This window comes from Symphalangus syndactylus, chromosome 7, assembly GCF_028878055.3.
Source record: "Symphalangus syndactylus isolate Jambi chromosome 7, NHGRI_mSymSyn1-v2.1_pri, whole genome shotgun sequence".
Taxonomy (NCBI): domain Eukaryota; kingdom Metazoa; phylum Chordata; class Mammalia; order Primates; family Hylobatidae; genus Symphalangus; species Symphalangus syndactylus.
Genome location: NC_072429.2, coordinates 51,428,330 through 51,451,711, shown reverse-complemented (window position 1 = coordinate 51,451,711; position 23,382 = coordinate 51,428,330). Strand labels below are relative to the sequence as shown.

The 23,382-nt window shown below is 39.2% G+C and overlaps 1 protein-coding gene across 1 annotated transcript in view; it reads right to left on the bottom strand.

Moving 5' to 3' along the window:
* Positions 1 to 1,697: 1,697 nt before the first annotated feature.
* The window catches only part of VCPIP1 (valosin containing protein interacting protein 1), a 39,779-nt gene continuing 18,094 nt past the window's right edge, over positions 1,698 to 23,382 (bottom strand). Inside the window, exon 3 of the mRNA XM_055286178.2 lies at positions 1,698 to 7,237. Coding sequence (XP_055142153.1) covers positions 6,366 to 7,237 — 872 coding nt within the window. The 3' untranslated portion in view covers positions 1,698 to 6,365. The remainder of the gene's footprint in view (positions 7,238 to 23,382) is intronic.

The following is a 23,382-nucleotide window of genomic DNA, read 5'->3' as shown; positions in this document are numbered from 1 at the left end:
AGGCAGAGGTTGCAGTGAGCCAAGATGGTGCCACTCACTCCAGTCTGGGCAACAGAGCGAGACTCGGTCTCAAAAAAGAAAAGAAAATTAAAAATCAAATACTGATTCCATAAATCAAATATAAAAATGTCATCACTTTATAGGTAGACTTCGTACTATACCTGTTTCTATAAATAGAACAAACAGGGATAATCCCCCCAGATTCCTACACAATTTATCTGTTTCTCAAATAATTTATGTGGTATGACAAATGGGCCAAAGACAGGTTTACTTCTAAAGAGTGTGTAAATTTGAAGAGCCCATATGTTTTTCACCTCAGTGTATCATATACAGTTCAGAAAATCAATTAAAGACTTACTTCAGTTTTTCTATATACATTTTTAATGATTAGAAACAATCGATTATTAAGTCAGAATTGCAGTTGCTGGGGTCTGAAAGAGCCAGACAATAAAAATAAAATCCATAATGAGCTGTTATAAGTAGGATGTTTATCTTATTTACTAGAGTTTTTGAGAATTCTATTCTGATGGTATGTGACCAATGGCATGCATATACAAGACCTCAAGTCCAAGTTTGAGATAACTGTAGCCAACACCTAAAGGTAATTATGTTTAGTTTACATGGGGCTCATACCCATGTCACTTGTCCCGTCAGCACTATGCCCTCTGCAAGTGAGACTATGACGACAATCGTCAGCAGAACAAAAGGTTGACAATTGTGAAACCATAAGGTTACAGAAGAAATGGAGGCCTTGAAAGGCTCCAAGACTTGCCTTGGGTCACAGAGCACACTGTGGGTTCACGAGATTCTCAGTGCTGCACATGGTCATAAATGTTTGAATGTACAACCATCCATTTTTTAGTCAATTATGTACAAGTAAAATAAGTTTTAATGTAACAAATTATTTAAATAATGTGTGCCCGGTAAGGATTTATCCCACTTAATGGCAACTGAACTCTACCACATTACATTAACATGTAACAATAGCAAATATTTGAGTGTTTACTATGTGTCAGGCACTCTTCTAATCATCAGATACGTGTTAACTCATTTAATACAGCCACCCTAGGAGCAGATGTGATTATCATCCTCTCAGAGAGGAATGCACAGAGAGGTCACAGAAAGCAGCGTACCAGGACTCAGACCTAGGCAGTCTGGTGTCTAAGGCTATACTCTAAATTATTGAGTTAAATGATCTAATAAAATGTATATTAAGCATGTACAATAAAACTTAAATGTGTTGACTGCTAAGCTACACAAACGTTATTTAGTACCATTATCTGTATTTCCTTTCATTTCCTTATCACTAACCAGTTTTTTTAAACCACCACAAAATCAAGTTCTCTATTAGAATTTGCCTTTTAAAATATTCAGTAAGCATTATGGCCCAATTATGTAATGTCTGAAGAAATTTTGCTGGCTGGGTGCGGTAGCTCACACCTGTAATCCCAGCACTTGGGGAGGCAGAGGAGGGCAGATCACTTGAGCTCAGGAGTTCAAGACTGGCCTGGGCAACATGGCAAAACCCTGTCTCTACAAAAAATACAAAAATTAGCCAGGTATGGTGGCACATGCCTGTATTCCCAGCTATTCAGGAGGCTGAGGTGGGAGGATCACTTGAGCCCAGGAGGTTGAGGCTGCAGTGAGCCCTGATCGTGCCATGGCAATCCAGCCTGGGCAGCAGAGTGAGACCCTGGTTTTTTTTTTTGTTTTTTTTTTTAATTGCGCACTCTGTTTTCACCGGGTCCATTTCATCTAGCAATGAAATCTACATTGAGGGGAAAAATTACTATTCCTGTATGATAACCCGCTTAAGTTCAACAAGAAAACTTTATTATTTAAGAATTTCTTTACAAAACTGAACTATATGTTCATGCATTGTAATTCCAGGAAACTAAAGAACATAAAATTACCTTTAAAAGCTAATGTGGAGAATTTCAGGGGAAAATCAGTATTAACTTATAGTTTTATTATTGATATAAAAGAAAACTTCAAATACTGTACAGTAAGGTGTGCTGTAGAACACTATAATACACTACTACCAATTATTCATTACTCAAATGTAATATATACAGCAATCACGAAATCGGAAAATAATGGGCAACAGCCAGTGCCTTAAGGGTGACATAACATCTATACTATTTTATTGAGCAGTTAAAGCACTTGCTATTTTTCTAAATATTTACACTATTACTGCTTATGTTTACAAATTCTAAATATCATTTCCCTCCAAAAAGTAGACTTTCCAGTTCTTGGCACGAATTCTTAGTCAAATAAGCCTGAAAATACTGACAACCTTTTCAGTCTTGCATTGCTCTACCACAGGCATAAGGGCTCAGGACAAGATTTCTGCATTCTAAAGAAAAGTATGCAATACCTTAAAATTTTAAAAACTAAGTAACTGATACTCACAAGCAGGTAACATCAACTAAAACTTTTTTCTTTACTAATTTTTCCTTTTCTTTTACAAGAGAATAATCATTAATATTATACTACAAAAGCATGTAGTCTCCATAATTAAAAAATTAAATGTCAGATATACAAGTAATGGCATTTTCTCCAATAATTCACAATTTTTACAATTTCTGCTATTTTGGAACAAACATTAAAATTCCCACGATTTAAGTATCATTAAGTACGAACTGAAACACTTAGCATCTCAAAGAATTATCAAGAATGGTAGAACTTGTAATTAACTCTATAACTTACATGGGTGATATAGTTCCCCTTTGTTGTTTTATTTCTTAAATATACATTCTACTAACGAATATTTTCATGTGAACAGCTCTGGTTTGAAAAATTAATTTATACTGTGAAGAGCCTTAAGGTTGTACAATTTTGTTAAATTATATAACCTTGAATGGTAGGATACATTTACTCAACTTAGAATATGGCACTCACTATTATTATTATAAATGGTGGTTTTTAATTCACATTAAGATAGGTGGAATTTAATCCAATTTTGCAAAGGCTGTTCTTATAAAAATCTTAAGATGGAAACCTTGCTTTGAGAATCATAAAACTCAAAATCTGTGCTGTAGTATTTTAAGTATGAACCAATTGAAATTACTGTTGAAAAATGAAGACAAAACTGTACTGATATTCTGAAATAAACACTTTATGCTGCCACTATATCGACCAGTTGAAGTGTAATTAATGACAGAAGTAAATTTTTTACCTAAAGGTTAATTATTAGTGAGGTCTACATATTTAGAGAGTTATTCAGTAGCAGATAGTATTGTAGCTAACTACATAAAACAATACTTTTATACATTTTGCATTTAGTAGCTAACATGTGATGTCAGTACAATTCTCAAAAACCTGTCATTAGTAGTATGAGTTGCTAGCAAGTGATCTTCCCTGAGGTAAGAGACCATATGCAAAAGTCAGTGTTCATCTCCAATGAAGATACTTAAAAATAATGGCAATAAGGACCTGTGGCCAGGAATTACAGATGCATTTCAGATTGATATCTTAATTGCAAGCAGTAGGCTTGACTGTAAAAACCCAACTAAAAATCACTGGAAGACACAGAGCCAGTATCAGTCAATAGCATTTGCTAACTTTCTCAGGCCTCTACCCTAACATTTTCCAATAAAATATCTGAAACAGAGTGAAGGGGGAGAAATGGGTTTGCTCTTTAACTAGTTCCTGAGTAACCATTCTCATGGAGTTAATTATATTCTATCTTAATATATGGCAGCATCTTGTTTTCTTCAATTTACAACAATTTCTCATTACCAGTATTCTAGATATATACTATCTTCAACACTACCTGGACTTTAGGTCATCAACTTAAATTTGGTATGATTAACTATAGAATGGATTATTGAGGAAAAAATTTACAACTTTATTTCAATGTTTAGTGAAGCACTGCAAACAGAATTGCAGGAATGCATTTTAGTTATAATGTTACCTCTAGGGCTAAAAAAAAAAAAAAAATTTACCTGAGATGTCTAGCTTGCACTCCAAGATGTGGCTATATCACAAATGGCAGTACTAGAAAAATAACCATGCTATAGTCATGTATTTGGTTATGAAAACCATATGGAAAGACAAAGGATGATATTTAAAAACTTAAAGAAACCCTATTCTAAAACTTCTTTGTGAGGATACCTGGCCTACTTCTCAAAAACCATCAATCACCCCAACCAAATTTTCAGCTGATTTGAAATAATTTCAAGAAATTTGATCACTTATCAGAATTGAGCCTTTTATTCATTTATCAAGGGAGAACCCAAACTGTTATTGTACTATTCATACCTAACTGGCTTTTAAATAGCATTGCTGTAGCTAGAGAAATTAATAAAGTTGTCAGAGATTAAGTCCATCTTCTAACATTCACATACGCATTCTAATTTGCACTAAATGTAAGAATAGGGAGATAAAGTTTGTTTCTGGTATTTTATGTTAATGCTATGAGATATCTGTCAGTTATCAATGAACAAAATATTTGTTAAAGATGATTATATCATTTTACATGAAAGCAGTGCATTTTTTGATTAAACTTCCTGTATTTAAATCCCCCCCCAAAAAAAGTTACAGTGGCTGAAAAAGCCAAAAATAATTATAGTGGTTAGTGAAGTGATATTTGTAATTTGTCGTTTAATACACAGAAGCCACCTTTACTAAGTAGTAAATAGTATTTGGTAGCTACAGCTCTTATTTTATGCAAAAATAGTGTACAATATAAAAATTTAAAAATTTCCTGCTGTTTTGATAGGGAGAAAGAAAATTTAGGATGAAGATAAAATATAAAGACAAATGTGATAATGTGATAAAAACTAACCCAAATATATATTTTGCTCAGATACACCTGTAAAATGTCTAGATTCTCCAATCTTTCCTTATTTAAAATAGAGTAGTTTGTTTAAGAAGTGGATTCAGTTAGAGATACTTTCACAGAAAGATGACCAAAATCTGCCTTATCTGGAAACACAAGTTAAAGTACTGTCTATATCCCTTATGAATCAACAGGCAGAGATTTTTAAACATCTGATAAAATACTTTCTGACATACATTTTCTTAGAATTACAAACACAGTTCTGCATCTGTTACATGTGCAAACAGAGACAGCCAGGCTTTGAATGCTCTAGGTAAGAGATTGTATTAACATACATTTTGTCTTTCAGCCATTCAAATTCAACTTAATTTCAGTGAACAGATGAAGAATATGGGTTGAAATGTACATTTCAGAATACAGATTTGCAGAATAAAATAAAATAGTGCAATACCAATCTCAGGATAAACACTCTTCTGTTGTTTTTAAGGAATAAGCATGAAAGCTGCTTCTCAAGGAAACTGGCACTAAAAGACTTGATGAATACACTAAGCAAATACCCAGCTGATCAGGGTGTGATGCAGTAAAATTTGCATCTAAACCCAAGTGAAGCCAACAAATAAACTCTTATGGATTCTAAGAAAAAAAAAAAGAAAACATTTTGGCTCAAAGGGGCATAAATACACTTAGCATATACAGGCTTAAATACCACTGATCAAAACTGTAGAACAATTAACTCATTCATAAAGATAAACTCTTATTTATAAATTCTCTACTGCTACCATTATTTCTTTTTCTACCACATTTTGCAATCAACTTTTCTGCAAGATTAAAAAAAAAAATATCAGGTGGTTCTTGACCAAGCCAGGAATCAAAAATAATGGTAACATATTAATAGAGCACACACAATTGGCTGTGCTGGCTCAGACAGCAACACAACTGAATCACATTGACCTCATCAATCTAGAAGAGATTTTTCCCCAACCTTGCGCAAATCAGCAAAATGTTATATCATTACATTCTATTCTCAAGATATTTTCGCCAAGAAATCTCTATGAATGTGTTTATGTTCATGGAAACATTTGCATCCCACTGTCTAATAAATAATTGTATGAATTTTAAGATACAATTTAGTTCAGATAAAATTCAAGTTTACATAAACCTTTTGACACTAGTATGTGAGATGGTTACCTTGATGACATCAACATTAGCAAAATCTCATTTCCCCTCCATTTCTAGCCTTTTCAGAAATCAAACGTATTTAAGTAAGAGAATTTTCATGTTGGAAACATAAAGACTTTCATGGAATTAAAATTACAAAGAACTTCCAATGAACCACATATATGGAAGAAAGTCATCTCAGCAGATCTAATAGCTAATTTATAGAAATTCAGAGCCAGCCTGGGCAGCAGTATATTAAAAGCTATGGCCAATCACACACTTGCTATCATGCACTGAATAACAAGATATAATCTTTGAATTATATACGTACAAGATTTTTAATGACTAATCAAGTTACGTGGCCCAGCCAACAAATATTACATATTCACAATAAACATTCTGCCTTTATTAGCCTCTAATTAAATCAAGAGTGATCCATTGGCTCAGTTGTGTTAGTCATCTCAGCATCTTGACTATCCATCTCTTCAAGCTCCTCCACAGAATTTCCCCTTTGTGCTTTTGACCTTGTGGCAAAGGCTGCTCCCAGCGCATCTGCTACACAGCCATCAGTTGTTTCTGTATTCAAATTTTCAGTACCACCAGTTAAAGGAAAAGATTCAGGCAAGCCAGTCTGAAGACTCCCAGACTTTGCAGAAGAACTCACAACTTCTGTTTTCCTTTGAGGAAGATCAGATGGTGACTGCTCTGTACTTTGATCCCGAAGGTGCCTGTCCATTGAAGCCTGAATAGAAGAAACCATTTCCTGCAATTTTTTTCGCTGGGCCTCAACCAAATCAGGATCAAGCTGCCTACCGTCTCTCATTGTTACTACTCCAGGAGCTATTCGAATAAGCTCACTATTACTAGAAGAAGCTGTGAATACAGAAGGCTCTGTTTTAGTGGAACTATTACTAAAGTCTGTCCCTGTATTATGCTTTCTTACAACTGAAGTTTCCCTAGCTCTTGGATCAAGGTGTGGGTTACCAGATGCAGTTCCTAAAGAATGCCCTTTTCCCTGAAAGGCAGTTACGTTATGAAGTTGCTCAGATTTCTTTTTCACTACTCCACCACTACCTAGTTTTAATAGCCCATGTGAGGGACTTGATTCCCTACTTCTTGTAATAGCCTCTGCTCGAACCTGACTTACAGCCTCTTTGACTAAATCTTCAACATCAGGACCAATGGGGAAGTGTCCTGCAGCATCCACACACAATTCCAGTCTATCTTCAGAAGCATTATAGACAAAGGTTTTGCCAGGCAGATGTGGAAAAGTACAATGCTTGCCATCAGCCATACCTAAAAAAGGGAAAAGATATTTAACATATTAAAATCTTAAGGTATTAATAAAAGTGTAGTCAAGACAATTATAGTTAAAATAGTGAATTTTAAATAACAGATAACAGCTTTCAAAACAAAATTCATTCAGATTTATTGTATTACAAAAAAGAACCATCACCATAGACCCTAAAGTAGTTCTCCCCAGAGATCTTTTTTAAAAAAATTTTTTTGCTATCTTAACTAATAGCAAAGTTAAGAATGGGGCTTGAGGTCGCGTAGTGGCTTACACTTGTAAACCCAGCACTTTGGGAGGCTAAGGCAGGTGGATCACCTGAGGTCAGGAGCTCGAGACCAGCCTGGCCAACATGGTGAAACCCCATCTCTACTGAGAATACAAAAAAGTAGCTGGGCGTGGCAGCAGGCGCCTGTAATCCCAGCTATTTGGGAGGCTGAGGCAGGAGAATCGCTTGAACCCAGGAAGCAGAGGTTGCAGTGAGCTGAGATTGCGGCACTGCACTCCAGCCTGGACAACAAGAGTGAAATTCCATCTCAAAGAAAAAAAAAAAGAATGGAGCTTGAAGCCAGGTGCAGTGGCTCATGCACATAATCCCAGCACTTTCGGAGGCAGACAGGTGGATCACCTGAGGTCAGGAGTTCAAGACCAGCCTGGCCAAAATGGTGAAACTCAGTCTCTACTACTAATACAAAAAAAAAAAAAAAAAAAAAATAGCCGGGCGTGGTGGCATGCGCCTATAGTCCCAGCTACTCAGGAGGCTGAGGCAGGAGAATCGCTTGAACTCAGGAGGCAGAGGTTGCAGTGAGCTGAGATCACATCACTGCACTCCAGCCTGGGCGACAGAGTGAGACTCAGTCTCAAAAAAAAAGAAAAAAGAATGGCGATTGAAACAAACAGCTGAGCTATAAGGAAAACACAATGTAAACAAATAAAAGAATATACCTTTATTACAATTCAAATTATAAACTTTGCCAAAACATCTATCAAGGCAAATTGAGGTATACCTAACTTGTTGCACAGTATGTTGAACTAAAAATCAAGTCATTCTATTGAATTGTAAAATATCAGAAAGGTGTTTTCACAGTGTGCCGTAGGTATGTATCTTTCACGAATATAAAAAATATGAGCTTTCAAAATAAGATATTCCATAGTTAAAGCAGTAGCTATGGGGCACATTTAGAAAAACTAAATAATGCACCATGACTTCAGTGTGAACTAACGCTTATAAAAAATTTAAAATACCTTATTCAATTAAATTCCTTTGAAATAATTCTTATTCATTTCTGGTAGGCCAGAACCACCCAGGTAGGCCAGGGGTTATGGATGCTCCTCACAAGGCTCACTGCTATTTATTTCTCCTGGTCCACTAATGCAGCAGCAGAGGATAAAAACTTTAAAGTAAACTTCTCTTATTTTCTAGTCAAGGAGTTGGTCTCACTACAGGGTATTCAAAAATTTTACACTTGTTTCAGCCTGTGTATTAAAAAAAAAATTGTGTGTTTTAAACAATCCACTACCTTTACACTTTAAATTTGTCACTCTAAGTATACTCCACATATGTGACAGTAAGCGTTTTCCAATTTACAAAATTATATACTATTTTCAAAAAAAAGATAAGGAACTTTTTATAATATATGGTACATAGTAATATGTTTATGGCAAAATATAAAGGCAAAAGCAAACTAGTTAGAATCAAATGAAAGGATAAGTGCTACAGAAATTCAGAGAGGTGGGATAATGAATAAACTCGGGAATGCTTTGTGGGCATTTAGGCATTCTCTAGTTTTGTAGGATATTAAGAATAGTTCTTCATTCCCTGAAAAAGAGCTTCAATGGTTCTAATGTACCTCTCTGAAATAACTCAATTGCAAATGTATAAATAACATACATTAATTTCAAATAAACATTAATTTCAATGGTAGGTAAAGTATCAATTAATAAAAATCCAAGTAGAATTTCCTCTTGACACATTTTCAGCAGAGATAAAAGACAAAAACAGATATACCAAAGTTGAAGTCAGAGATGTGGTCTAAATACTACTTTTCTGTGCACATCTGGAATGAGTTTATTGGCTACCAATCCCTGTCCTCAGAAATCTATAGACTATAGCTCAGGAAACAAAAGTAGCAAAGAAGAGAATTTTATAAGGCCAAAACTGCCTCAAGGCAAAGCTTTTAAACATCCATCTGAATAGATAACATCTATTGAGCCTCACTATGTGCCAGGAACTAAAATAGACTCTGAGGATTTAAAAATAAAATACCATAATTCTTAGAAGATAGTTACAAACAGATTATTATAATACAATCGGGTAAGTATAATGATGGGTATATTACTCATTTCACTCAATTATTTAAGGATTAAATGAGAAAACATTTAAGCACATTAAAAATATTAAAACATTGAAGCACATACCACAGTGCCTAATATCAATCAGGTAGTCAATATGTTTTAATTCTTCTATTAGAAAAAAAAGGGGCCGGGCGCGGTGGCTCACGCCTGTAATCCCAGCACTTTGGGAGGCCAAGGCGGGTGGATCACGAGGTCAGGAGATCAAGACCATCCTGGCTAACATGGTGAAACCCCGTCTCTACTAAAAATACAAAAAATATTAGCCGGGCGTGGTGGCAGGCGCCTGTAGTCCCAGCTACTCGGAAGGCTGAGGCAGGAGAATGGCGTGAACCCGGGAGGCGGAGCTTGCAGTGAGCTGAGATCGTGACACTGCACTCCAGGCTGGGTGACAGAGCGAGACTCCATCTCAAAAAAAAAAAAGAAAAAAAAGGTTTTGTGGCCGGGCCTGGTGGCTCACGACTGTAATCCTAGCACTTTAGGAGGCCAAGGCGGGCAGATCACTTGAGGTCAGGAGTTCAAGACTGGCCTGGCCAACATGGTGAAACCCAGTTTCTACTAAAAATACAAAAATTAGCTGGCATGGTGGTGTGTGAGCCTGTAGTCCCAGCTACTGGGGAGGCTGAGGCCGGAGAATTGCTTGAACCCAGGAGGCGGAGGTTGCAGTGAGCCGAGATGGCGCCACTATATTCCAACCTGGGTGACAAAGCAAGACTCCATCTCAAAAAAAAAAAAAAAAAAAAAAAAGGTTTTGCAGGTGTTTCCAGATTGCTACTGAGATGCTTTTCCTTGGCTATCCCTAGAAAGAATCATAGTTCCACACATGTTCATCACAGTATTACTTACAATGAAATAATGCAAAAAATCTAAATTTTCGATAAGAAATAATTATTTCCTATCTACCTGTTGGAAGTATATGCAGCTATTAAAATTTAGATAAACAGGCCCGGCGCAGTGGCTCACACCTGTAATCCCAGCCTTTGGGAGGCCGAGGCGGGCAGATCATGAGGTCAGGAGTTTGAGATCAGCCTGGCCAACATGGTGAAACCCCATCTCTACTAAAAATACAAAAATTAGCCAGGCATGGTGGTGCGCACCTGTAGTCCCAGCTACTCAGGAGGCTGAGGCAGGGAGAATTGCTTGAACCCAGGATGTGGAGGTTGTGCTGAGCCAAGATCGCACCACTGCACTCCAGCCTGGGCAACAGAGCAAGACTCCATCTCAAAAAAAAAAATTTTAGATAAACAATGCTTGAACCCAAGAGGCGCAGGCTGCAGTGAGCCCAGATCATGCCACTGTACTCTAGACTGGGCAACAGAGTGAGACTCCGTTTCAAAAAAAAATATTTAGATAGAAAACTGTGATGCCTGATATATATATTAAAATGTGCGTGATGCTGCAATAGCAGGAAACAAATCTAAGTACTATGATTACAATCTTGCCTAAAACATGTATGTATAAGACAAATATTTTTAAATGATAGGTGATGTTTCCCATTTCTATAGTTTCTGCACATTTATACTGTTATTAAAAAACTCCAGGCAGGCATGGTGGCTCAGCACATTGGGAGGCTGAGGCGGGAGGATCACTTGGAGTTTGTTTCCAACAAACAAAGGCTAGGAGTTTGATACCAGCTGGGCAACATGGTAAGACCTTGGTCTCTACAAAAAAACAAAAGGTTAGCTGAGGGTGATGGCATACACCTACAGTCTCAGCTTTTTGGGAGGCTGAGGCAGGAGGATCACTGAGCTCTGGAGTTTGAGGCTGCAGTAAGCTATTACTGAGCCACTGAACTCCAACATGGGTGATAGCAAGAAACTGTCTTAAAACAAAACAAAACAAATAACAAATGCCCCAATTTAAAATGTATATTTAAAAATCAATGGATAGGCTGGGCACAGTGACTCACACCTGTAATCCCAGCACTTTGGGAGGCCTGGGCAAAAGAGCAAGACTCTGTCTCAAAAAAAAAAAAAAACAAAAACAAAATTATATACTTTAAATACAATACAAATACTGTTGTGATACTTTTAAGGATAATTGTTTACGGTTTTTTTTGGCAGGTATAGAGAATGTTCAGATTTTATATAGTCCTTTGAATTTTAAGAAGCAAGGCACATTAAAATTTCTCTATCACGTATCAACAATTCCACTACTTAGGGCCGGGCACAGTGGCTCACACCTGTAATCCCAGCACTTTGGGAGGCTGAGGCGGGTGGATCACAAGGTCAGGAGATCAAGACCATCCTGGCTAGCACAGTGAAACCCCGTCTCTACCAAAAATACAAAAAAAAAAAATTAGCCAGGTGTGGTGGTGGGTGCCTGTAGTCCCAGCTACTCGGGAGGCTGAGGCAGGAGAATGGCGTGAACCCAGGAGGTGGAACTTGCAGTGAGCCAAGATCGCGCCACTGCACTCCAGCCAGGGCAACAGAGCGAGACTCTGTCTCAAAACAAAACAAAACAAAAATTTAATTACTTACATATGCTAATGACATGTATACTAGTATTTATAGTTACATTATTCTTTACATTAAAAACCCAGAAACTACCCAAAAGCTCATGAGCAGAACAATGAATTGTGTTAAAAACAATACAACAGAAAACTATGTGGCAGTGAAAATGAATAACCTTATAGTTGAACTCATCAACACAGATGTACCTGAAAAAGTGTTGCTAAACTAAACAAGTCAGCCAGGTATGGGGCTCATGCCTGTAATCCCAGCACCTGGGGAGGCAGAGGCAAATTGACTACTTGAGCCTAAGAGTTCCAGCCTGGGCAACCTAAGGAGACCTCACCTCTACAAAAAATTTAAAAAATTAGCTGGGTGTAGTGGCATATGCCTGTAGTCCCAGCAACTTGGAAGGCTGAGGCAGAAGAATCACTTGAACCTGGGAGGTTGAGGCTGCAGGGAGTTGTGATCATACCACTGCGTTCCAGCCTGAGAGTAAAACCCCATCTCAAAAAAATAAAAAATAAAAAAGCTGGGCAGCTGGGCGCGGTGGCTCACGCCTGTAATCCCAGCACTTTGGGAGGCCAAGGCGGGTGGATCACGAGGTCAGCAGATCAAGACCATTCTGGCTAACACAGTGAAACCTCGTCTCTACTAAAAACACAAAAAATTAGCCGGGCATGGTGGCGGGCACCTGGAGTCCCAGCTACTCAGGAGGCTGAGGCAGGAGAATGGTGTGAACCCAGGAGGCAGAGCTTGCAGTGAGCCGAGATCACACCACTGCACTCCAGCCTGGGCGACAGAGCGAGACTCCTGTCTCAAAAAAAAAAGAAAGAAAGAAATCATAGAAGAAGGTATACAGCATAATTCCATTTTTATAAAGTTCAAACACAGGCAAAGCTGAGTATTATATAGTTAAAACTAAATTCGCCATTCATTTCTTCATTTCTCTGTATAAAAACCTGCAAGAAAACTTTCTCTCTCTCTCTCTCTCTCTCTCTCTCTATATATATATATATATATATATACACATATATTTTGTGGGGGACAGGGTCTCACTCTGTCAACCAGGCTGGAGTACAGTTGTGTGATCATAGCTCACTGCAGCCTCGGCCTCCTGGGCTCAAGCGATCCTCCCACTTCAGCCTCACCAGTAGCTGAGACTACAGGCACATGCCACCACACCTGGCCAATTTTTCTATTTTTAGTAGAGACAGGGTTTCATCATGTTGCCCAGGCTCGTCTCAAACCCCTGGGCTCAAGCGATCTGTCTGCCTTGGCCTCCCACAATGCTGGGATTACAGGCATGAGACACCACACCTGGCCGAAAACTTACTATATTTTAAGCCAATTAATTTTATTCTTTTTTTTTTTTGGTGTTGTTGTTGGGGTTGGGGGGAGTGGAGTCCGCTCTCAGCTCTGTTGCCCAGGCTGGAGCGCAGTGGTGCGATCTCAGCTCACTGCAGCCTCCTCCTACCAGGTTCAAGCAATTCTCATGCCTCAGCCTCCTGAGTAGCTAGGATTCCAGGTGCCTGCCACCATACACAACTAATTTTTGCATTTTTTGTAGAGACAGGGTTTCACCATGTTAAATGATCTGCCCACCTAGGCATCCCAAAGTGCTGGGATTATAGGCATGGGCCACCATACCTGGCCTAAGCCAATTAATTTTAGAATACCTTTCCAAAAATGAAGAACAGAAACAGTAATAGTATAGTTTAGTTTAATGGGCAATACTGTTTTTCAAATGTAAATGGAACCATCTATATGTTAAGGTGGATTTGAATAAAGTAAGAGAGTTATGTATGCTCCTTTCCTGTTTTTGGAAGACGGAGGTAAATAGCTGGGGTTGAGAGAGGCTTGATATGTTTTGATTCTTTGACCACAGGATGATGATGAGGATGATGATGATGATGATGATGATGATGATGATGATGATGATGATGATAAATGGGAGGTACATGATGAGAACATATGGACACAAAGAGAGGAACAACAACACACACTTGGGCCATTCAGAGGGTAGAGGGTGGGAGGAGGGAGGATCAGGTGGGTGCTAGGCTAAATATCTGGGTGACGAAATAATCTGTACAACAAATCCCCATGACACAAGTTTACCTAGGTAACAAACCTGCACTTGTACCCCTGAACTTAATAGTAATAATTTGCCACATGAATCTGTTATAAAAATACAGGGAAAAATTTACCACAAATATCAGAAAAAATTCTATTTTGGAAGGTACTTTTCTGAGGATGATCCATTTCAAACGGCTGTGTTATAGTCAGAGTTTTAATTTTGCGAACAACAGCTGGAATTCTAATAACAACAAACATTTGCTAAGTATTTAAATACCAGATCATTTGCTAACTGCTATACATCCACTATCTCCTTTGATCCTCACAATCACCCTGACATTATCATACCCACTTTACAAATAAACTGACACTCAGAAGTCAGAGTGTAATACATCCAGAATTTGATCTCAAATGTTCTGACTCTGATACAGAAAGGAGGCAGGGAAATACTAGGCAGAAAAGGGCAGGGTCCCTGGTGGAGGCCTACCCTCAAGCCTGGACCTGCTGCCCAAAGTCAGAACATGTATTCCTGTTTTTCTGCTCAAATATTGCTTTTTGGCCTGCCCTGCCCCCCATCCTGTACCCATAAAAACCCCAGGCAGACCAGCAGACTGGCAAAGTGGCAGAGAACGAGAGAAGAGAAGAAACAGCTGGATGTCAGAGAAAAGTAGCTTGACTTCAGAGGGATGGCTTGACGGGGGTACTTCAGGGAAGAGTTTGGCTGGGGACAGCTGAACTCCAGGGGAAGACCACCTTTCCAGTCCATCCCCTTTCTAGCTCCCCACCCCACTGAGAGCCACCTCCACCACTCAAAAAACTCCTCCACATTCACCACCCTTCAATTCGTTCGTGCAACCTGATTCTTCCTGGATGCCAGACCAGAACTTGGGTACCAAGAGGGTGGGTGCAAAAGGCTGTCACCCTGACCCTCCACTGAGCTGTTAAACACTAAGCTATTTGTGGAGGGGAAAGCTAAAAGGGCACACTGTTAACACATGCCCTCTGGGGCCCTGGGGGTCACAGGTACCCCCCTAGATGCTGCTGCAGGGCCGCACAGAGTTCTACTCCTGCTGGTGCCCAGAAGCACTCATCCCGGCCCCTGTATCTGCTGACCTGTGTGCTGCCTGTCCCATGAAGGGTTGAGGGCTGCGGGCTGAGTAAGCAAGCCAACCCCTTCATAAGCCCCTTGAAGGGGTCACGGGAACTATCCCATTTCAACTCCAGAGCTCTAAACTACCTCTTAATGATAAGCACTACATGTAACATTCTAAGAAATATGACAACTCTATTGAGATATAGTTCACATACAATTCACCCATTTTAAGTGTATAACCGAATGGTTTGGGATACACACACACACACATACACACATATATATATATAGTTTTTTTTAGAGACAGAGTTTCCCTCTATCACCCAGGCTGCAGTGTGGTAGTGCAATCATAGCTCACTGCGATCTGGGCTCAAGAGATCCTTCCACCTTAGGCTCCCAGTGCTGGGATTACAGGCATGAGCTACTGTGCATAGCCAGTTTTTAGCGTATTCACAAAGTTGTGGAACTTTTAGAACAGTTTCATCACCGCAAAAAGAAACCCTGAACCTTAGCAGTCATTCCCTCTACCTCATTCCCAGCCCTAGGGAAGCCACTGATTCTCTGTTTCTCTAAGTGTTCCTATTCTGGATATTTCACTATATGCTCTTTTGTGACTGGCTTCTTTCATATGGCATAATGTTTTCAAGGTTCATCCATGATGTAACAAGTACCAATACTTTACTACTTTTTATTGCCAAATAATATTCCACTGTATGGCTATACCACATTTTATTTATCCAATCATCAGTTGATGGACATTTTAGTAACTTCCATTTTAGGCTATGATGAATAATGCACCTATGAACATTGTGTACAAATTTTGTGTGGACATATGTTTCCATTTATCTTGGGTACACACCTAGGAGTAGAACTGCTGGATCATATAGTAACTCTATGTTTAATCTTTTGAGGAACTGCCAAAGTTCCCAAGTGGCTGCATCATTTTTACATTCCTACCAGCAGGGTATGAGAGTTTCAATTTCTCTACATTCTCGCCTGCAATTATTACTATGTGACTTTTGGACCACAGCCAGGCTAGTGAGTATGAAGTATTATACCATCCCATTTTTCTTTTGATTTGCATTCCCCTGATGACTAATGATGTTGAGCATCTTTTCACATGTGATTGGCCATTTATATATTTTCTCTAGAGAGAAATCTATTCATATCTTTTGCCCATTTTTAACTGTTATTTGTCTTTTTTGTTTAGTTGTAAGAGTTCTTTATATTCTGGATACAAATCCATTCTCAGATACATGTTTGCAAAAATTTTCTCCCATTCTGTGGGTTGTGTATTTACTTTCTTGATAGTACGATTTGTAGCACAGAAGTTTGCTTTTTATTTACTTTTTTCTCTTGTTATTTATGCTTTTATTTTCATATCTAAGATTATGCCTAATCCAAGGTCAATACATTTTATGCTTATGTTTTCTTCTAAGAGTTTTCTAGTTTTAGCAAGTAAACTTAGGTCTTTGATCTACTTTGAATTAATTTTGTATATGGTGTGAGGCAGAGGTCAAACCTGAGGTAGACATCAAACTTCAATATTTTGCATGCTAATATCTAATTGTCTGAGGACCACTTGTTGAAAAGACTATTCTTTCCCCACTGAATTGTCTCAGCAACACAGTTAACATTTAAAAAATAATTCCAAACTAGAAACAAAACTATTTTGAAAATAGTAAAGATAGCCATTCCCATGCCACCCCCTTATCCTTCAACCCCCTCCCACACACAAAACACAACTGAAGGAAGTTATTTGCAGTTGCATGGAAGACAGTGCATATCGATCCAGATTACTGGAATCCCCATAATCAATCCTAAATATTAACTTCTAAAAACCACTAATTAGTATCAATATATTTCAGAAAGTAGAATTTAAAAAAGAATTTTAAAAAGGAAGAAAATAAAACCAAGTAGAATGAAATGAAAGATAAAAAGTTTAAAAGGGATGTAAAAAGGCCAGGCATGGTGGCTCACACCTGTAATCTCAGCACTTTGGGAGGCCGAGGTAGGCAGATCACCTGAGGTCAGGAGTTCTAGACCAGCCTGGCCAACATGGCGAAACCCTATGTCTACTAAAAATACAAAAATTAGCCAGGCATGGTGGCACGTGCCTTTAATCCCAGCTACTTGGGAGGCTGAGGCAGGAGAATCACTCGAACTCAGGAGGTGGAGGTTAAAGTGAGCTGAGATCACGGCACTGCACTCCAGCCTAGGCAACGGAGTAAGACTTTGTCTCAGAAAGAAAAAAAAAAAGGATGTTAAAAAAAAGAGAAGGGAAGGGATGCTTAGAGAGAAATTTATAGCTTTAAATGCCTACATTAAAAAAAAATTTGTAGGCTGGGCATGGTGCCTCATGCCTGTAATCTCAGCACTTTGGAAGGCCAAGGTGGGTAGATCTCTTAAGGCCAGGAATTCAAGACTGGCCCGGCTAACATGGCGAAACCCCATCTCTACTAAAAATACAAAAATTAGTTGGGCATAGTGGCGCACACCTGTAATCCCAGCTACTTGGGAGGCTGAGGCATGAGAATTGCTTGAATCCGGGAGGCGGAGGTTGCAGTAAGCCAAGATTGCACCACTGCACTCCAGCCCGGGCAAGAGATTGAGACTCTGTCTCCAAAAATAAAATAAAGAAATAAGAAAAGAAAGAGCAAATTAAACCTAAAGCAAGCATAAGGAAGGAAAAAATAAACATAAAAGCAGAAATCAATGAAACTGAAATCAGAAAAATAACAAACAAAAAAAACCCTATGAATCCAAACGTTTCTTTGAAAAGATCAACAGCCAGACTGGACAGCCAAAAAAAAAAAAAAAAGAGGCACAAGTTGCCAAGATCAGAAATGAAAGAACTACAGATTCCACAGACGTTAAAAGGACAACAATAGGGGAATACTGGAAACAACTTAATGTCAATACAGTTGATAACCTGGATGAAATGGGCAGATTTCTTAAAAGACAAAACTAACAAAGCTTACTCAAGAAGAAATAGATAATTTTAGGAGTACTCTATTAAAGAAATTAAATTTGTAGTTAAAAAACTGCCCAGCAAAGAAAACTCTAGGCAAAGATGGCTTCACTGGTGAATTCTACCAGTTAAAATAAAACTATTATAAAATCTACCAAAAAAACAGAAGAGGAGGCAATGCTTCTCAATGCTATTTTATGAAGCCAACATTACCCTGATTAAACAATCATTACAAGAAAACTACAGATAATTATCCTTCCTGAACACAATCACAGAAACACTCAACAAAATATTAGCAAATTAAATCCAGCAAGTAAAGTTGGTTCAACATTCAAAAAAATCAATGTAATTCACGCTATCAACAAACCAAAAGAGAAAAACCATATGATCATCTTGATACATGTAGGAAAAGAGCATCTCACAAAATTCAACATCCATTCATAATATAATCTCTCAACAAACCCAGGAATAGAAAGAAATATCCTCAATCAATCCTCAATCTTACGAAAGGTATCTCTGAAAAACCTGCACGCTGAATGCTTCCAAGATAATGGAAAAAGGAAATAATGTCTACTCTCACCTTTCCGACTTAACACTGAACTGAAAGGTCCTAGCCATTGCTAATAAAATTGTCTTTTATTTCCAAAAGACATGATGATCTACATAGACAAGGATCTGCTAAAAGTTGCTAAAATATGTGAGTTTAGCAAGGTCACACATGGGGTACAAGGGCAATCAAGGGCAATGTTAAAAAAAAAAAAATTTTAGGCCAGGTGCAGTAGTTCACACCTGTAATCCTAGCACTTTGGGAGGCCGAGGCGGGCGGATTACTTTGAGCTCAGGAGTTTGAGACCAGCCTGGGCAATATAGTGAAACCCCGTCTCTACAAAAAATACAAAAATTAGCCGGGTGTGGTGGCCCACACCTGTGGTCCCAGCTACTTGGGAGGCTGAGACTGGAGAATTGCTTGAGCCTAGTTGGTGGTGGGACACGGGTGGTAAGGGTTGCAGTGAGCTAAGATTGCGCCACTGCACTCCAGCCTGGGTGATGGAGTAAGACCCTGTATCCAAGAAAAAAAAAAAAAGAGGCCAGGCATGGTGGCTCATGCCTGTAATCCCAGCACTTTGGGAGACTGAGGCAGGCAGATCATGAGTCAGGAGTTCGAGACCAGCTTGGCCAACATAGTGAAACCCTGTCTCTACTAAAAATAAAAAAATTAGCCAGGCATTGTTGCATGCACCTTTAGTCTCAGCTACTTGGGAAGCTGAGGCAGGAGAATCGCTTGAACTCAGGAGACAGAGGTTGTGGTGAGCTGAGATCGCACCACTGCACTGGCGTGATGGGCAACAGAGCAAGACTCCGTCTCAAAAAACAAAACAAAAGAAAAAGAAAGCCAATTTTATTTCTTTTTTTTTTTTTTTATTATACTTTAGGTTTTAGGGTACATGTGCACAATGTGCAGGTTTGTTACATATGTATCCATGTGCCATGTTGTTTTGCTGCACCCATTAACTTGTCATTTAGCATTAGGTATATCTCCTAATGCTGTCCCTCCCCCCTCCCCCCACCCCACAACAGTCCCCCGAGTGTGATGTTCCCCTTCCTGTGTCCATGAGTTCTCATTGTTCAATTCCCCCCTATGAGTGAGAACATGCGGTTTGGTTTTTTGTCCTTGCGATAGTTTACTGAGAATGATGTTTTCCAGTTTTATCCATGTCCCTATAAAGGACATGAACTCATCATTTTTTATGGCTGCATAGTATTCCATGGTGTATATGTGCCACATTTTCTTAATCCAGTCTATCGTTGTTGGACATTTGGTTTGGTTCCAACTCTTTGCTATTGTGAATAGTGCCGCAATAAACATACGTGTGCATGTGTCTTTATAGCAGCATGATTTATAGTCCTTTGGGTATATTCTATGTACTAGAAATGAACAATAGGAAATTTGAAATTTGTAGAAGCATCTTTTTTTTTTTTTTTTTTTTTTTGAGATGGAGTCTTGCTCTATCTCCCAGGCCAGACTGCAGTGGCGCTATCTTGGCTCACTGCAAGCTCCGCCTCCTGGGTTCACGCCATTCTCCTGCCTCAGCCTCCCGAGTAGCTGGGACTACAGGCGCCCGCTACCGCACCCGGGTAATTTTTTTGTATTTTTAGTAGAGACGGGGTTTCACCGTGTTAGCCAGGATGGTCTCGATCTCCTGACCTCATGATCTGCCCGCCTCGGCCTCCCAAAGTGCTGGGATTACAGGCGTGAGCCACTGCGCCCGGCCTGTAGAAGCATCTTTTACAGTATCATCTAAAAAACAAATATTTCATGGTGTGAATCTAACAAACTATGTGTCAGACCTATATGCTGTAAACTACAAAATTTTGATGAGAGATATTAAAGACTTAAATCAATGAAGAAATATAACATTTTTGGTCAGGCACAGTGGCTCATGCCTGTAATCTCAGAACTTTGGGAGACTGAGGCAGGAGATGGCTTGAGCCCAGGAGTTCAAGACTAGACTGGGCAATATGCAAAACCCTGTCTCTACAAAAAAATACAAAAATTAGCAGGGCGTGGTGGTGTGCACCTGTAGTCCCTGCTACTCAGGAGGCCGAGGTGGGAGATCAACTGAGCCAGGGAGGTCGACAATGCAGTAAGCTGTGATTGTGTCACTGCACTCCAACCCGGGTAACAAAGTGGGACTCTGTCTCAATAAAACCAAAAACAAGAACTATAACATCTTCATGATTCAAAAGACTCAATGTTGTCAAGATATCAACTGTCCCCAATTTGATCTATACAGATGCTCCTCAACTTACAACGGGTTACAGCCAGATAAAGTCAAAATGCATTTTTTTTTTTTTTTTTTGAGACAGAGTCTTGCTCTATCACCCAGGCTGGAGTACCAGCAGTGTGATCTCGGCTCACTGCAACCTCTGCCTCCTGGGTTCAAGGGATTCTCCTGCCTCAGCCTCCCAAATAGCTGGGATTACAGGCGCATGCCACTGCACCTGGCTAATTTTTGTATTTTTAGTAGAGACAGGGTTTCACAATGTTGGCCAGGGTGGTCTCAAACTCTTGACCTCAGGTGATCCACTTTTCTCAGCCTCCCAAAGTGCTGGGATAACAGGCCACTGCGCCTGGCCCAAAATGCATTTAATACTCTGATAAACCCATCATAAAGTCAAAAAGTCCTAAATCAGGCACAGCCTGTATATTCAATGCAATCACAATAAAAATCCCGGCAGACTCTTTTTGAAGAAATCAAGCTGATACTAAAATTTATATGGATAGGCCAGGCGCGGTGGCTCATGCCTGTAATCCCAATACTTTGGGAGGGTGAGGAAGGCAGATCACTTGAGGTCAGGAGTTTGAGATCAGCCTGACCAACATAGTGAAACCTTGTCTCTATGAAAATTACAAAAATTAGCCAGGTGTGGTGGCGTACGCCTGTAATCCCAGCTACTCAGGAAGCTGAGGCAGGAAAGAATTGCTTGAACCCAGGAGATGGAGGTTGCAGTGACCCGAGATCGTGCCACTGCACTCCATCCAACCTGGGTGACGGAGTGAGACTCCATCTCAAAAAAATAAATAAATACAGAAGTTCGAGACCAGCCTGGGCAACATGGTGAAACCCTGTCTCTACTAAAAACACAAAAAAATTAGCTGGGTGTGGTGGTATGCACCTGTAATCCCAGCTACTCGGGAAGCTGAGACAGGAGAATCGCTTGAACCCAGGAGGCAGAGGTTGCAGTGAGCCAATATCGCACCACTGCACTCCAGCCTAGGCAACAGAACGAGACTCTGTCTCAAAAATAAATAAATAAGTAAATAGGCCAGGCATGGTGGCTCACGCCTGTAATCCCAGCACTTTGGGAGGCCGAGGCGGATGGATCACGAGGTCAGGAGTTCAAGACCAGCCTAGCCAAGATGGTGAAACCCCGTCTCTACTAAAACTACAAAAATTAGCCAGGCGAGGTGGCAGGCGCCTGTAATCCCAGCTACTTGGGAGGCTGAGGCAGGAGAATGGCTTGAATCTGGGAGGCAGAGGTTGCAGTGAGCCAAGACTGCGACACCGCACTCCAGCCTGGGTGACAGAGTAAGACTCCATCTCAAAAACATAAGTAAATAAATAAATAAAAATAATAAAATGTATATGGATAAACAAAGGACTCAGAACACCCAAAACAATTCTGAAAAAGAAAAAAAGATGAGGGACTCACAATGATTTCAAGAATAACTATAAGATACAATAATCAGGATTATTACTGTACTGGAGAAAGGAGAGGCATATAGATCAACAAAACAGAAAAGAGATTCTACAAATACTAATAGAACCACACATATAGTCAGTTGACTTAAGAAAAAGTAACTTAACTGAGGTATATTTTGCATATCACATAATTCATCCTTTTCAGGTGTATGACTCATGGTCAACTGATTTTTGACAAATATGCCAAAATAATTCAATGGATAACATAAAGCCTTTTCAACAAACGGTGCTGGAACAACTGGTCATCTATACATTAAAAAATGAACCTTGACTCATACCCTGAAACATATTAAAAAATCAACTTGAAATGGATCATAAACCTAAATATAAAAACTAAAACTATAAACTCCTAGAAGAAAACACAATTGATCCTCCCACCTCAGTCTCCTGAGTAGCTGGGACCGCAGGCACACATCACCACGCCCAATTATTTTTTATATTTTTAATAGGGATGGGATTTCATCACGTTGCCCAGTCTGGTCTTGTACTCCTGAGCTCAGGCAATCTGCTCACCTTGGCCTCCCAAAGTGCTGGGATTACAGGTGTGAGCCACAGTACCTGGCCGGTTACAGGTCTTTTAAAATATGACACATCTATATCATGGAATACTACTCAGCAATAAAAAGGAATAAACTCTAGTTATTCAAAGTGTTTTTAAAAAACAAAGGAATAAACTAATACATGCAACAAGACAGATCTCAAAAGCATATTAAAACATAAATAGGCACATTTTTTCTGTATAGGGCAACATTTGTGCACCACATGGTTTCTTTCACAAGTATTCAACTCTGCCACTGTAATGTGAAAGCAGCCATAGACAACATGTAAACATGAGTGTGGCTGTGCTCCAATAAAACTGTCTGTCTGTCTATCTATCTATCATCTATCTAATCTAATCTAATTGATCATTTATCTAATCTATCCAATCTATCATCTATGTATC